General features: G+C 34.2%; 1 protein-coding gene across 3 annotated transcripts in view; it reads left to right on the top strand.

Moving 5' to 3' along the window:
- Positions 1-11,331, top strand: part of RBM26 (RNA binding motif protein 26) — a 46,660-nt gene extending 35,329 nt beyond the window's left edge. For all 3 annotated transcript variants that reach the window (XM_065744074.1, XM_065744075.1, XM_065744076.1), the window contains 5 exons: positions 1,957-2,061; positions 3,860-4,069; positions 5,149-5,235; positions 8,689-8,802; positions 10,503-11,331. In XM_065744074.1, the coding sequence (XP_065600146.1) occupies positions 1,957-2,061; positions 3,860-4,069; positions 5,149-5,235; positions 8,689-8,802; positions 10,503-10,592 (606 nt within the window). In that variant the 3' untranslated portion in view covers positions 10,593-11,331. The remainder of the gene's footprint in view (positions 1-1,956; positions 2,062-3,859; positions 4,070-5,148; positions 5,236-8,688; positions 8,803-10,502) is intronic.
- Positions 11,332-14,218: the final 2,887 nt, after the last annotated feature.

The following is a 14,218-nucleotide window of genomic DNA, read 5'->3' as shown; positions in this document are numbered from 1 at the left end:
AATGAGATGATCTTTAAGATCACCTCCAACCAAAACCAATCTGTGTAATCTCTGTGAGATTGTAGGCCCTAGAAGTGTATAGACAACTAATTCCTCCTCTTTGCTTCCCATAATGTTTTATAAGTGTACAGGCTTTTCAGAGGGGTGCTGATTTCCCAGAAAATAAATGAGATCTTCCCCTTTGTTACCTTTTCTGTAGGTTCTCCCCTGTTTGTACAGGTATGTGCATGATTGAGGTTGTCTACCTTCAACTCTTCGTGTTGATCTTGAGATCTCTGCAGTCCACATTCCTATTTTTTTTTTCAACCTGGTCCTCATGTGATTGTAGTTTTCACTTATTTTTGTCTTGTTCCAGATCATGCAGATTACAAAACACAGAAACCCTTTGCTGCCTCCTGGTATGTCTTAAAGGAGGCATTTTCTTACTGAGGTCAAGCACAGCTCTGTAAAAAGGGAAATCTTCATTAAGAGCACTAGAAGTAAACCTTAAAAGTGTAGAGACTTTCTGACACCAGAGTCACTGACTGCTTTGTGAGTTCTAACTACTGGTCATTTTTAAATTTCAGAAGTGGTTATTTTGTCAAGTCTTTGGTGCATTACAATTCTGTGACAACACTGGAATTTGAGAAACAGTTTGCAAATCTGAAAACTTAAAATCATAATACAGGAGATGAATTTTTATGGTTGCTGTGGATAATCAGTAAATGGGGCTGAAACGGGTTCAGATTGAAGTTGCCAGTTGAATAATCCAGCTTTTTTTCTTTTAAAGCTTCCAGGAAAAAAAACAAAGAAACACACAAAAAAATCCCTTCTTTATCATTCAGTGGTGATTCTTGGTTTCCAACTGTCACAACTGCGAAACCTTCATCTCTTGACAGCCAGCCTTTGAATACATTACATGCTGTGGTTTTGAATCAACGGGTGTAAATGTAAAACTTCCATAGTCACTTATAATTTTCTCCCTCATTTGTGATGTCATTAGAACATTTATTTGATTGCTGCTTTTTTCATTAAAAACAAGACAAGTTTCCAATTTGGAACAAAACTTCAAATAACATTTTCATAGTTGCATAAAGCTCTTTTCTGCACCTGTACCAACACCTGCACCTCTGCTGTTACTGTGAATGTGTCTACATTTGGATTCAGAGACACCTTTCAGTTTGATACATATTTTTGAACTTCCTCCTTATTTCTAAGGTACTGTGTGCTAAAGGGCAACTACAGGTGCATCCAAGACCAACTTTCTGTTAGCAGAGATTTTCTATAGTGTACTGAACAGAACTAACATTTGTGCTTTTTCATTATAAAATTGTGATAGTCTTAAAACACCTTTTCTCATTACCGAGTGTGGATTGTGTATTCATCCATAACAATGCCTTTTGTTTTTTTTTCTTGTAGAGTCCCTTTTTATCACTTCATTGCTGTCATATAATTTTGCATTTTCTATCTTGTGTATCTCTAGTTTCTAGAATCTCTAGATTCTTTTAGCTTTGTTTGGAGGACTGAGAGCTTAGACATCATCAAACTCAAAAACATGTTGTTACATACTGAGCTTTTATCTTGCCTCTTTAAGACTCCTAAGCTTGTGCTTGGTTTATTTATTTATTTTTTTTTAAGTGAAAACGTAGAGTTGTAAGCAGTTTACCTCCAAAGTTAGAGCTGTGATCTAAATCAATAAGCCACAACTTGGCTAAGTTTAGGATTTCATTACACATTCTGGTTTTCAAATTCCCTTTCCTTAGAGTTTCTAGAAATTTGTTTTCCAGGTAGAAGTGTGGTGGCAGACTTTTTGCTTACCTGGAGGCCAACCCTGGCCGTTCTTAAAGTCACTGTATATTTCAGAAATAGCTTGCTGCTAGGAGCATAGCAATAGATACTTGGCTTTCATCAGAAAATTGTTTCCTCACTAGAGAATGTAAACTGTGGAACTAATAATTTGCTGTGACAATTTCTTAGATGCAGAAAGAGTTACTAGATACTGAACTGGATTTATACAAGAAGATGCAAGCTGGGGAGGAAGTTACTGAATTAAGAAGGAAATACACAGAGCTGCAGCTGGAAGTATGTTTCTCTCATCTTTTCTATCTGTCTTTTAGTGAAATATTCTCATGCATTTTTGCTGACTTGTGAATTGTAACAAACAGTTTGGTGTAACATTACGTTTCATATTATGGATGGAGGCAATTAACAATAGTATTTAAAAAGCTTTCTCAGTTCTGCTTCAGTAGTATTGGCTTTAATTTTGATCACTAATTTATTTAAATTCTGAAACTTTAAATGATGTGGTATTTTACAGATTTGTGATAGTAATAAATCCTGTAGAACATAAGAGTATTTTTAAGTTGTTGTCTGTAGTTGGTGCTGTGTTTGATTACAAAGTTATAAAAAACACAGCCTGATTTGTCTATTTTTTGTAATGTTAACATACTCTCAGTGTTAAGCAAAAAGGCCAGAGTGTCAGAAAGTAATCTTAACACAGCATTACTTTTGAGAAAGATGCACTCTCTGAAAGTAAATACAGTGTCTCATAAGTGTTCAGTGTTCAGAAATGTATTTTTTGTTAAGGGCTTGCTTCTGAATAATAATAATAATAATAATTCAGAAGTCTGTGCTAGATTCTTTGTATCTTATTTTAAGAAGTTACGAATAGTATCGAATGGATAATAAATCTGTTTTATATTCAGCTGTCTTCCCTGTATGACTGTAGTAACTACTTAATTGGGTAATACTCCTATGTTTTTTCTACTCTTAAGCAGAGTGCTCTGTTGCTTAAATAAGTCCATATTAATGAAGTTTGGTTGTATTTTATGTATAACTACATGTGAACACTGGGCATTCATGCAACTGGTTTGCATTGAAATCTTATTTTAAGTTGTTGTGCAGCTTTGATGATTGTGAAAATAAGTTTAAGAAGCCAAGCCAGCTGAACTGAGACAATTCCAAAACAAACATTTAAAGTAATTATTCTGATGGTGAATAATATTTCAGAGGTGTCCTGAATTATTTTATTAATACAGTAGTCATAGATTAATGGATTGATTTCCTCATGGATAGAGGTCACTGTCATGCTTTCCAGGGAGTGTTAGCAGTGCAGATGGTATAAACTCAGTAGGATCCATTAAAAAACATTGTTACTTTGATTTTGTTTAGCATTTTGATTCCTAAGTTGGGCACTTTCTTTCGGAAAGATCTGTTTCCTTAATACCTGCTCTGCATACTCAAATTCAATCCTTGAAATGGTTTGTGGGTGATTTTTTTTTAAGCTTAGATTAAATTTTATAAATTTATTTTCTTCATTGGCTATTAGAGAGCCTTTTGCTTTCAGGAGAAACGCGTCTCTGTTCTGTGAAACTGAAACACAGTTGGAGGAATGGAAATCAGTGACTGCGTAGAACCAGAGTTTTAGAGAACAGTTTGTCCTTGGATATGCTTAGTGGAACCTCTGTTTCACACATCACAGTCCTGTGGCCAGAAGTTACTGTGCTCCATGTTTTTTTATCAGACTAAAAATTCTGTCTGTGAATTAGGAGAAAACTGTTAGTCACCACAGTGAGAAAATCCGTTACTGAAATTTCAGATATTATACTCCAGTCTCTCTTGAGGAGAGGAACTGTCCTCATAAATGAGTGCTCTTTTGACTTTTTTGTTTTAATACGTTCTTCTTTCTGTTCCATTACCATATTTGAATCTCTTAATAATGAACATTATTAATTGACCTATTATTTTAAGATCTTAAAGCCGCTCAGCGTCTTCTTTAGGGATGCATTTCTTTTAGGAAATGTCAGAATAAGCGTTTGTTAGTTTTGTCCAAGTATTTAGGTGATGAATTTCAATAAATCAATATGTGTCAATATCTTAGGCTGCCAAACGAGGAATTCTTTCTTCGGTTCGTGGTAGAGGGGTTCATGCAAGAGGTCGAGGCGCATCACGTAGCAGAGGTAGAGGAATACGTGGACGGGGTAGAGGCAGAGGAGTTCCTGTGCATGCTGTTGTGGATCATCGACCAAGGGCATTAGAAATTTCTGCGTTTACAGAAAGTGATAGAGAAGATCTTCTTCCTCATTTTGCGGTATGTTGTAATTTCACTTTTTCTGTTCATGGGGTGGCACTCTTCTGTTCAGTGACTTGTTTTTTGCTGGATTCAGTTCATCTGGAAATAGTATTCAGGAATGACTCTATAACATGATGTATCTGGTCATGATTTAGAGGAAAAAAAAATCGTAAGAAGGTGAAACAGAAATTACACTGTCAACTCAACTGCTTATAACTAAAACAGCAGACAGTTTGTCAGGATTAGGGGTGTTTTTTGAGTCAAGTTTTTAGGTGACCTGAAATTTTTCACTGTTTCTGCCATTCTGGTTTGGACAATCAAGATGAGAACTATGCACCTACTGACAAATCTTGACACGGCATTCAAAGGTTTTATCTATTAATCTGTCTAAGCTTTGGGGTTGTTTTTTTTTTTTTGTTATTGTTGATCAACAGCAACAATCTACTTGGTCAACCAGGAGGCATTTGGAATCCAGTCTAAGTGAAGAGTGAAAAGAGTAAACTTATTTTTAATCCACAGCCTTATATTACGACTGAATCTGACGGAGGACTGTTGCTTCTGTGTTATCTCATGTCCTCTGTTCTTCAACAGTGCCGTCCACCTGTACAAATATGTTGGGTGTTGAAGCTTACTCTGTTGGCAGCATTAAAGGACCTTAGAGACCATTGAAAGAGTTTTTTGGGCTAGAAGTTAAGATACTGAAATCAAGCTAAGCTGGAAACTTTGTCTAAGTCTCCAGTATTTCATCTTTCTGTAGAAGTGCTTCATAGTAAACTAATCTCAAGATCCCCTCTCAATAATCAAGAGGGAAGTATTGAAGCAGAAGAACCTCTCTTCTGTTGTAATTTTACTTCATACTTGTATATTTACATTTAGGAAATGTAAACTGTGATACTTAGTGCTTTAAAAGCACAAAGAAAAATAACACTATTTCTTGAAGAGAACTGATTGGCATTAAGACTGTGAAAGAGTGTTCTGTTCTAACTTCATATGCTTTTTGAGGCACTTCATTTAGGACATCGTTTTTAGCGGAGATAGAGGAGTAGGGCTGTTTTACTAAGCTTTTTTTTCTTCCCTTCTTTTTTTCATATTAAAAGCAATACGGTGAAATTGAAGATTGCCAGATAGATGACTCTTCTCTCCACGCGGTGATTACCTTTAAGACAAGAGCAGAAGCTGAAGCTGTGAGTATAGTTTCATTGAAATATTTGGCAGCATTCGACTGTGATATACTCTAATATTTGATTAATGCATCTAATTACTCAGAAATATTTTAAAGGATTCTAGTACGGAAGTCTAGTTATAGGTTAACCATCGGTCAGGTGACACAGGCAGAGTGACCTTTCTTGTGGTCCAGGGAGGGGACTTTTCAAACTGTGATGACAGGGGGACATGGCATGGAGCAACTGGAGAGTTGTGACTGTTGCTGGTGGCCTTATTCCAGGAATAGGCTCTTGAATCACCATCCCTGGGTATGTTCAAGAAACATCTAGATGTTGTGCTAAGGGACATGGAAAGATTGGTAGTAGGTGGATGGTTGGACTTGGATGATCTTGGAGGTCGTTTCCAAACTTGATGATTCTGTGGTTACTTAACTTCTTATAGGATATTTATAACAAAGTGGGGTTATACATGATGTAAGAGGGAAATCAGGGCAGTCATATAGGAATTCATAGGTACATGTGCTCATTTAATTGCCTGTTACTTTCACCTGAAGAACTCAGTCTTCTATAGTTTAACCGACAGCCTACAGACTGAGTCTATATTTTTGATCGCTGTCAGTTGGCTTTAGCTTTGCCTGGAAATTAATGATAGTGTAAATGTAATTTTATGCAATGAGATCTTTTTTTCCCAAAGCATATTTCTTTATGAAGTTATGGAAGTACAGAATTATAGAAGTAATTCTTAGAGAGTTCTAAAATTCAACATTGAGGTATGCTGTAATTAATCATCCTTAAATATAGATTATTAGGACTTTATATGTCTGGCTTAACATGATTCTTGCCTTCTCAGGTGAATAGGGCAAGCAGTATGTGAACCTGCACAAAATAATGAATGTAGTTGTACTGCAAATTATTGTTTTCCTTAAAATCCTTGCATCATACTATAAAAGTAATAGGGTTTCCAGAAAGAAAGAGAGTAAATTATATATGTATTAATATAGTATAATACAGAAAGATTTGTTTCATAGTTATATTTTAAGCAACGATTGTATCTTTTCACAAAGTTCATCTTCTGGAGATTATTTGAACAGAATTTTTATATCTGACCGGGCTGTTTCTGGATGCTTTATCTTGAAAGAGATGATTGACCTGACTGACAGAAGTAGTTACAATGGAAAGGAAGCCAGTAAGAGCAGTAGTTCTGACCACTTAAAGTATAATGGTTAAACACTTCGAGAAATATTTGGCACATGAATTCAAATTCTGTTTTAAAGAAAAGAAGTATTGTGTGTGAATCATTCAAATGCAGCAGTGTAGTGCTCTGACTGTACGTAGACTAAATTATTATGTAAAAAAGCAAGTGTAATTAATGATAGTTGGTACATAATGGCTGGCAAGGAGAAAACAGCAGGTCTGTATGTCTGTGTTGAAGGAACACAAACAGAAAACAAAAGTTCTGTGAGGAGTGGGAAGTATGAGATCACAAATAAAAGCTGTGATAATTACTGTATTCTCAAGTGGATTGAGTTATGGTTGTAACTTTTTTATTGTGATGCTTCCTTACACTGGATATTCGATTTTTTTTTTTTTTGGTGCCTTCATATTATTTAGTGCTATAGTTGTAGTTTATGTAAGAGATCCTGTTAAGAACTAAGACTTACACTTCCTTGAAAATAAAAATAGGTGACATAGAACAATAATCTGTTTTTATGGACTGTCCAGATAACACCTCTACTCCCAAGTGGAGTATGATTTACCACAAAAAGTTTAACAGATTGTATCACAGATAACTGTTTATCAGCATAATACAGGTTTTACTTTTGCAACTTCTTTGGAATAATTGGCACGGATAGTAATTTCAGTCATAGCTCACTTCTGTACCCAAAAATCAAAGATCATTAATACTTGGAAGCAAACTCAGAAGACGAGATATATGAAATAAAGAAAAAGTGCAGGGAATGCAGGAAGGTATTGGGAAGGGAGAAGGGAGATACTGTTAGTGGAAGGCATGGTTGGTAGAACAGTTAAAGTTAACATTGTGCGTGCTTTGTTTTTCCATGGTACTCTTTTTCAAAAGCAGTGAAATATAAGTATACTAAGTAAGGTGAAGATGTGTTTGAAGTGAAGTTTGGAATATTCTGTGAAAAGTGGAAAGGTTTGGATTGGATTAGGGTTCCTTATCTGTGTGTGATATGACCACTGTCCGGTGAGCATTAAAACTTTTCCTCTTTCACATAACTGTGTCTAACTGCTTGTTTATTTTTAAACTAAACTCTTAGAAAATCTGTGCTTGGTCAAATACAGTAAAGTCTCACTTCTTTTATTTCCTTAAGATATTCTTATATACTAAATATACTTCCAGTGGAATTTTTGTGTTTAGTAGTAAAGCAGTCTAAGGCAGGTAATTGAAGAAATTGTAGAGGATGTAATCATTAAAAACATCAACTGAGGCCAGTTTTAGATTAAACACTGCTAATATTTTACTTTCTTAAATGAAAAAAGGCTTAAGCTTTATGACCATATCTCTTCTAGTCCAAACGGAGAAGGAAGATTCCCTGTTGTAAGATGTTGAATTTTATGTAGTAGTGATTTCTTCCAAAGATTACAAGTTGTTTCTGGATCTAAATGTCACGTATAAGTGCTTTTAAAAATTCTAGTTACATGATATTGTGATGAGACCATGGACAAAAAGCTCCAGAGCTGCATTTTAATAGGCACAGAATCTTTAAATTTATCATAAATTTATATGTACAGATTTAAAATTTATACCTGGGGACTTTAATATCACACAATTCATGTTCAGATGTCATTGAACATGTAATTGTTTCTACATTTCACATTATGCTGTGCTTTCAGATTGTACTATAAATCTTTTGTGACTATGATGGTTACTTCTGAATGTTGCTAACGCTGATTTATGCTAGTTCATGTTACTTTAATTTGAACATACTATTTCCAAAGCAGCCACTTAATGGATCTAGTACTTAGGCATGAATATCCCATAAGTTAAAAATTTTTACATTTCAATTACAAGCACTATGCAGGAAGTGAAACACTTTGCAGTAGATTAAGTTGTAATCACAAGGGTTGTTTTTTTTAAATATTTAATTATTTGTATTTGTGGGATGTCTTGTTTCTTCCAGTCAGTAATGTGTTAATAGTATTGTGGCAGTCTTCAAAAAGTACCCATCAGTGTAGTATTAAAAACTGAGTGAGGTATTAAGTTCAGTGAGTTGCATCAACAAATGATTGATGATTTTTCAATGCTTATTTTGTTTGAATATGTTTTGATCATATTCCTGAAAGGATATGTGAATTCCGTGTCTAGACAATAGTTTTGTTTTAGACAGTTAACAGAAATTGGATCTTTTTCAGAAAAAGCAGACTGTTGGCTTATTTCTGGCATTTAAGTATTAGTGAAATTATTTTTTGTTCTGTCAAAGACATTTAACTAAAAGACTAAACTTGTTGTAGGCTGCAATTCATGGGTCTCGGTTCAAAGGACAGGAGTTAAAGTTGGCATGGAACAAGCCTGTTGCTAGTATGTCAGCTGTTGAAACAGAAGAAGCTGAACCTGATGAAGAAGAAGTAAGCTTGCTTTTTTTCTTGTATTTATTTCTTAAAATGAAATGGTTTTATTGTTTAAATGAAAAAACTCTATGGGTTCATATCTCTTAAGTCTGACTTGCATTTTAGCATCAGAAAGTGGATTTATTTATTTTAAAAGTAGTTTTCTAGGCTATTGACAGTCTAAATACTTTACTTTTCACTTAAACAGTACTGAAATAGATAGGGCTTTTAGTCTGTTTATAAAATTGTGAGGCAGGTCTTTTGTTGGATGCTGCTGAAAGTGATCAGGTGCTTCATTATGAAATCACCTAAATTTTGCAGATGCCTTACTTTCTTCATCCAAGTGCCTACCAAAAAGTTGACTATATTGGGTCAACAACCAATACCTAGGAAGAGTATTGAGAGTCATAGGTAGAGAAGCATTTAATCATCTTTGGTGTGCAGTTCAGAGACCTGTTGAGTCAGGTACAATGTTCTTGCAATTGAAAGACTAAGTGCAATAAAAACAATAAATTTCATTAATTTGATAGGTTTCTTTGGGGTGAGCGTGAACTGAGCAACTATATGTCGTATGGTGGGGAGTGCTATTGCTATATCATATGCTAGTCTGCTCAGCAACTTGACACCAGGGGAAAAGACTGAGTCCTCAGAAGGGTTCTATGTCTTAAGTATAGTTAGCAGTAATTTACATGTATTGATGGGCAAGGTGTTAACAGAGCTGCTTTCTGTAGGCAAAAGTAATGAAGGAAGATAGTAGTTTTTCCCACTGGTAAAAGAGCTTACTGAAGAGAGGGAAGGCTTAGTTCTAGGCATTCCTCAGCCTACAGCCTCATATTTTTCTAGAGTTTCACTAGCCTCACAAATTAACCTTCATTCCTCTTGCTAAATTTGGGAATTCTCTAGCACAAACTAGAATTACTGGGACAAGAAAAACAATGAAGAAAGAAGTGTAATTGAACAGCTGGGAGACTTTGCTAAAGAAAGAGATCCTGAGTTAGTTAGAGATCTTCCTTCAGTTAGCACAGAAATTGCAGTGGTAAGTGCAGTCTTCAGAAAAAGTTTTGAGACAAGAAGTTTATAAATACACCTCTGTATGTAGGCTGAAATAAAGCATAACTCCTCACTACCTGTCTTCTTCATTTCTTCATTTTAACTTTAACTGAGACCCCTAACTTGAGGAGTGTTTTGTGCAGTCTGTCGAGATACTGTGTTGTCATTTGAAAGTCATTGAAAACATATATTTTTTAAATTTATGTAAATACACTTTAAAATCTTAATTATATTGAGCATACTGGATTTAAGCTTGCTTAAAATATCTCATTTAACTTTTTTAATATTGAGGTAGATTAAGCTCTTAGATTAAAAGAGACATAGTTAACATAAACATGGAGAAGCTGACTTTAGTTTTCATAGTAGCATCTTAAATTTCATCAGGCTGTTAAAGGCTGGACATGAGGACATGCAGAAGAATCAGTAGGTCTGTTGGACTGTAAGATAACCTTAAAGTTCACTAAAAGAAAAAAAGCAGCTGCATTTACCATTTATTAACTATATGTGTATCTTATGCATATACTGTGTACTCTTTGAAAGCATTACTGTTTACCTATTAAAAATAAATATGTATATTCTTTCTTAAATTTTAAGGATCTGGATTGCATTATGTCTTTCTGTCTCTTACATTTTCTGACATGACAGACTGTTGCATTTATCTCTTGAAGTTTCAGGAAGAGTCTTTGGTGGATGACTCTCTTCTTCAAGATGATGATGAAGAGGAGGAAGATAATGAGTCTCGTTCATGGAGAAGATGATTCAACTAACTGATGACAGTGCTAGAACTGCACCTGTGTTGCATTAGTATTACCTAATGTACTTCTGCATCTTTGTATTAAAAGGGGTTTTGTGATGAAGTTGAATTCAGATATAGACTAAAAAGAAGCTGATCAGTTACACGTTTTGAGAGATTGATGTTTGAGTTACATTTCAGTAAATGATTGCTAAAGACATCATACTAGGAACATATGCAATGTTTTTATTACATAGTTCTACAGAAAGTTACAGAATTCTTTGGGTTCTTTGTAATTTACTGAATTGGTCAAGCACAAATGACCAGAAGTTGTTATAACATAGATAATTTTTGTTCTATTCCAGATACGGAATGAAAATTTGCATTTAAAATCTTTGTGAATGTTTTCAGAAATGAATAGATAACAGTACTAAACTGAAGTCTCTAAAGTTATGTATTCATAATATTGCATAGTAGTATGCTTAGGCTTTACTATGTACTAGCCTTTTGTTGGATTTGTGTACGTATTTTACCTATGGGTTTTAATGATAAAGTGTATGACTGCTTTGCATATAAGTCCTTATGACTTTAAGATGTTAAAAAATAAATAAATGGAATGGTCTTCAAAAAAAAAAAAAGAAAAAAAAAAGAAAAAAAAAGCAATAACCAAAAAAGATAAGGCAATGGTCCTTCACGATGAAAAAAAAAAAAAAAAAGAAAAAAAAGAAAAGAAAAAAGACCATTTCAAATGGCAACCCCACCCCCATACTCACAAAAAGAGCTTTAATCACTTTCACATTAAAATAATATTGAATATTAAAAAAAAAATCTTAAATTAAATGAAACTTCATTATTTCAACGCACAGATGTACTCTTTCATGTAACAGGTTTTGGACATCTTCTGAATTTTAAAGCTGTTTTAAGTCAAAGTTTAAGTAGAATAATGATTCAACAGTAAGGAATTTATTCTTTATCCTATACTGTTCAACTATAGAAGGGTTGGTCCCACAAAGACCACTTGAATGTAGGAAGATAGAGTATGAGAAACAGAATATTTACCAGGTGTGATTATTAAAACTTTGATCACACACTAATACATTTTTTTTATCCCTCTATTTCAGTAGTTCAGTTGTGATGTTTTTCATAAGTAGTATTTGGCAGATAGTGACTTCACACAAGTGTATTTTTGTGAAAATGTACATACATGAAATGTACTCTGTAGAAACACTAAATTGGCTGCAGGAAGGCATTGTGTTGTGCAGGATCTGAAGCTTCTCCTTTTCTTAGGTAGGGGAGCTCGCTAGCTCTTTGCAGTAACGGACTTCATTTTTCCTTTAGGTGGCATTCTGCTGCTACATTTGCAAAAGAAAAAGCATTTGTTTAAGACTAGTTCTTTTTTATTTCCATCAACTCATTAATGAGTACAGTGTAAAATCTTATCTTACAAAAAGATGCAGGAAATAGTATTTCAGTCTTATTTTCTTCAGTCCTTGTATTTCTCCTTTTCAAAAAAGAGGTGATGGAGAACTGCAGTCCCCCACCCTTTTTTTTTTTCCTCACTGGAGAGATTTTGTTCTGTGTTTTTTAGATGTTGGAGGGTTTTCTGAGTCCCCGATCCTGCTTCTTTTTTATGTTCCTGTGTGTATGCATATCTTCCTGCAAGGATATGCACTTAATTTTTTGTACAGACTTAGTTTCACATTGAAATATCACAACTGACTGCCATGCTTGTTATAGTAAGTTCAAAATCTTGACTTAACAAATTGTACTAGAGAAATTGGTTTCCTTTTACACTGAATTTAAGGCAAAATAAAATATTTTAAGAACTTTTTTATACAATGAGCTGTTCTAGTTCACTGAGTTAAATACAAGCTTTTCTACTTTTATTTGTTAATAATTTAGTACATTTGAAGACTGCCAGATTGTCATTCCAGAGGTGGAATTTTTTAGTATGTTCTCATGGAGAACAGGTACAGCATGGGCAACAACTATGCAGACTCCCCTAAGGTTGTGTGGTGTGCTTTTCCTACTGCTCAACCACGGCTTTTCTGTGGCAGTAAATCTGAGCACAAGCTAATGAATAGTACTCAAGTATTCTTTGCATGGATGCTTATTATGAAGCATCTGAAAATTCTTTATTGTCTAATTTAAAAATTATTATGTATTTTTTTGCTTGTTTTGAATTCAGCATGTTGACAGATCCATGCAAGATTCATTTCTTAATAATTGCCTGCAACCTGGTGTACCTGTAGGGGGAATATGTTTTCAACACCTTCCTCACCCAAGCTTGCATCAGAGAAAAGGTGTCAGTGGGAATACTTGCTGTCATTTCTTTTATCTCATGCTGTTAGTTTTTATTCATTTTGAATGACCAAAAACCACCTGGACTAGAACAGTTTGGTTTGCTGTCACTTAAAAAAACAAACAAAAAAAAACAACAAACCAAATGCTTTTTTCAGTCAAAACTCATCTGTAATTGGATGTCATTCAGCATAAGGTAATGGTACCCTATGTATTTCTCTGTCTATCAGATTACTTTTTTGTTTTAATTCTTTTGTTTTGTTTTGTTTTTACTTCATTCTCATGTTCCTTGCCTAGCTCGGCTCTTTCCTTTGCTCCTGCCTTAACCAACTCTTGTAATTTCAGTTCCGTCCAGTGAGATCTTTATTAGGGTAACATTCAGTGAGATTTCTTGTCATCTGGAGCTACATCGTTGCTTGTTTGGCAGAACAAACCAAGCATCCTGCTGATTTTCATTTCTTTCTTTTCTTAGTTGATCCTTCTGAATGCATTTTTAAGTATACCTTCACTATGCTTAGCTTAAATAATTGTATTTTTTTCAACAGTTCTGCAAATGAATTTTCCTAGTCTGAAGCACCAGGAATGGGCTGTGCCAGTTTTCCCCAGAAAGCTTTCTCAAATTTCTTTGGAAAATAAGGTAAACGTTTAAGAAAACAATACTTTCTTTTTCAGCCAGGTGGTGAAGTACTTGAACAAGTTGTGTTCTATTAAGTAGTTAAATGGCAATGTAGTAGTAAGCCACATTTGGTTAAATTACAGAAAATGTTATATAATGGGAGTCAGTAACTCAGAGTTACTGCCTACAAAGCAGTAAAACAGCAAGAATGCCTCTTTCAAGCATTACTTATTATCAGTGCTGTAGTTATTTTTCTCTTCAAACTCTTATTTCAAGCTGGAAAACACATATTCTTCCCAGAACACTGAGGCAAAGGACTGACTTACCAACCAAGTCATAGCAAGTCTATTTCTTAAATAGAAAAAAAAACCTCAATGAAAAGTATTAGCACAACTTAAAGCATTTAAAATTTTGAGAAATTTTGGAGCTTGTACACATCAGAAGTCATTTTTCTGATGAATGTATACAGTAGACATACTGTTTGTTTCTATTTATTTATTCATTTGCTTTTATTTTGACCTTTCTGCTGCAAGAGAGGGTAATACCATCTGTAAATTTAGCAACACCCAATAATTTAATACATGTATTTTTTTAACTGATTTTCTGATTTAAAAGCTATTTTCTATGTGGTTGTAATTTTACTTAAGATTTTGAATAATAATTTGGGTAAATATTTTAAAGTATTTTAAAAAGCAGATCTCTTTATATCATCTAGCATGTGCTTTTCATTAAAA

Source organism: Cyrtonyx montezumae, unplaced genomic scaffold, assembly GCF_038088225.1.
Source record: "Cyrtonyx montezumae isolate F1298 unplaced genomic scaffold, pur_monq_1.0 scaffold_3, whole genome shotgun sequence".
Lineage (NCBI taxonomy): Eukaryota > Metazoa > Chordata > Aves > Galliformes > Odontophoridae > Cyrtonyx > Cyrtonyx montezumae.
The sequence above is the reverse complement of the archived record's forward strand: the minus strand, read 5'-3'. Positions and strand labels throughout refer to the sequence as shown.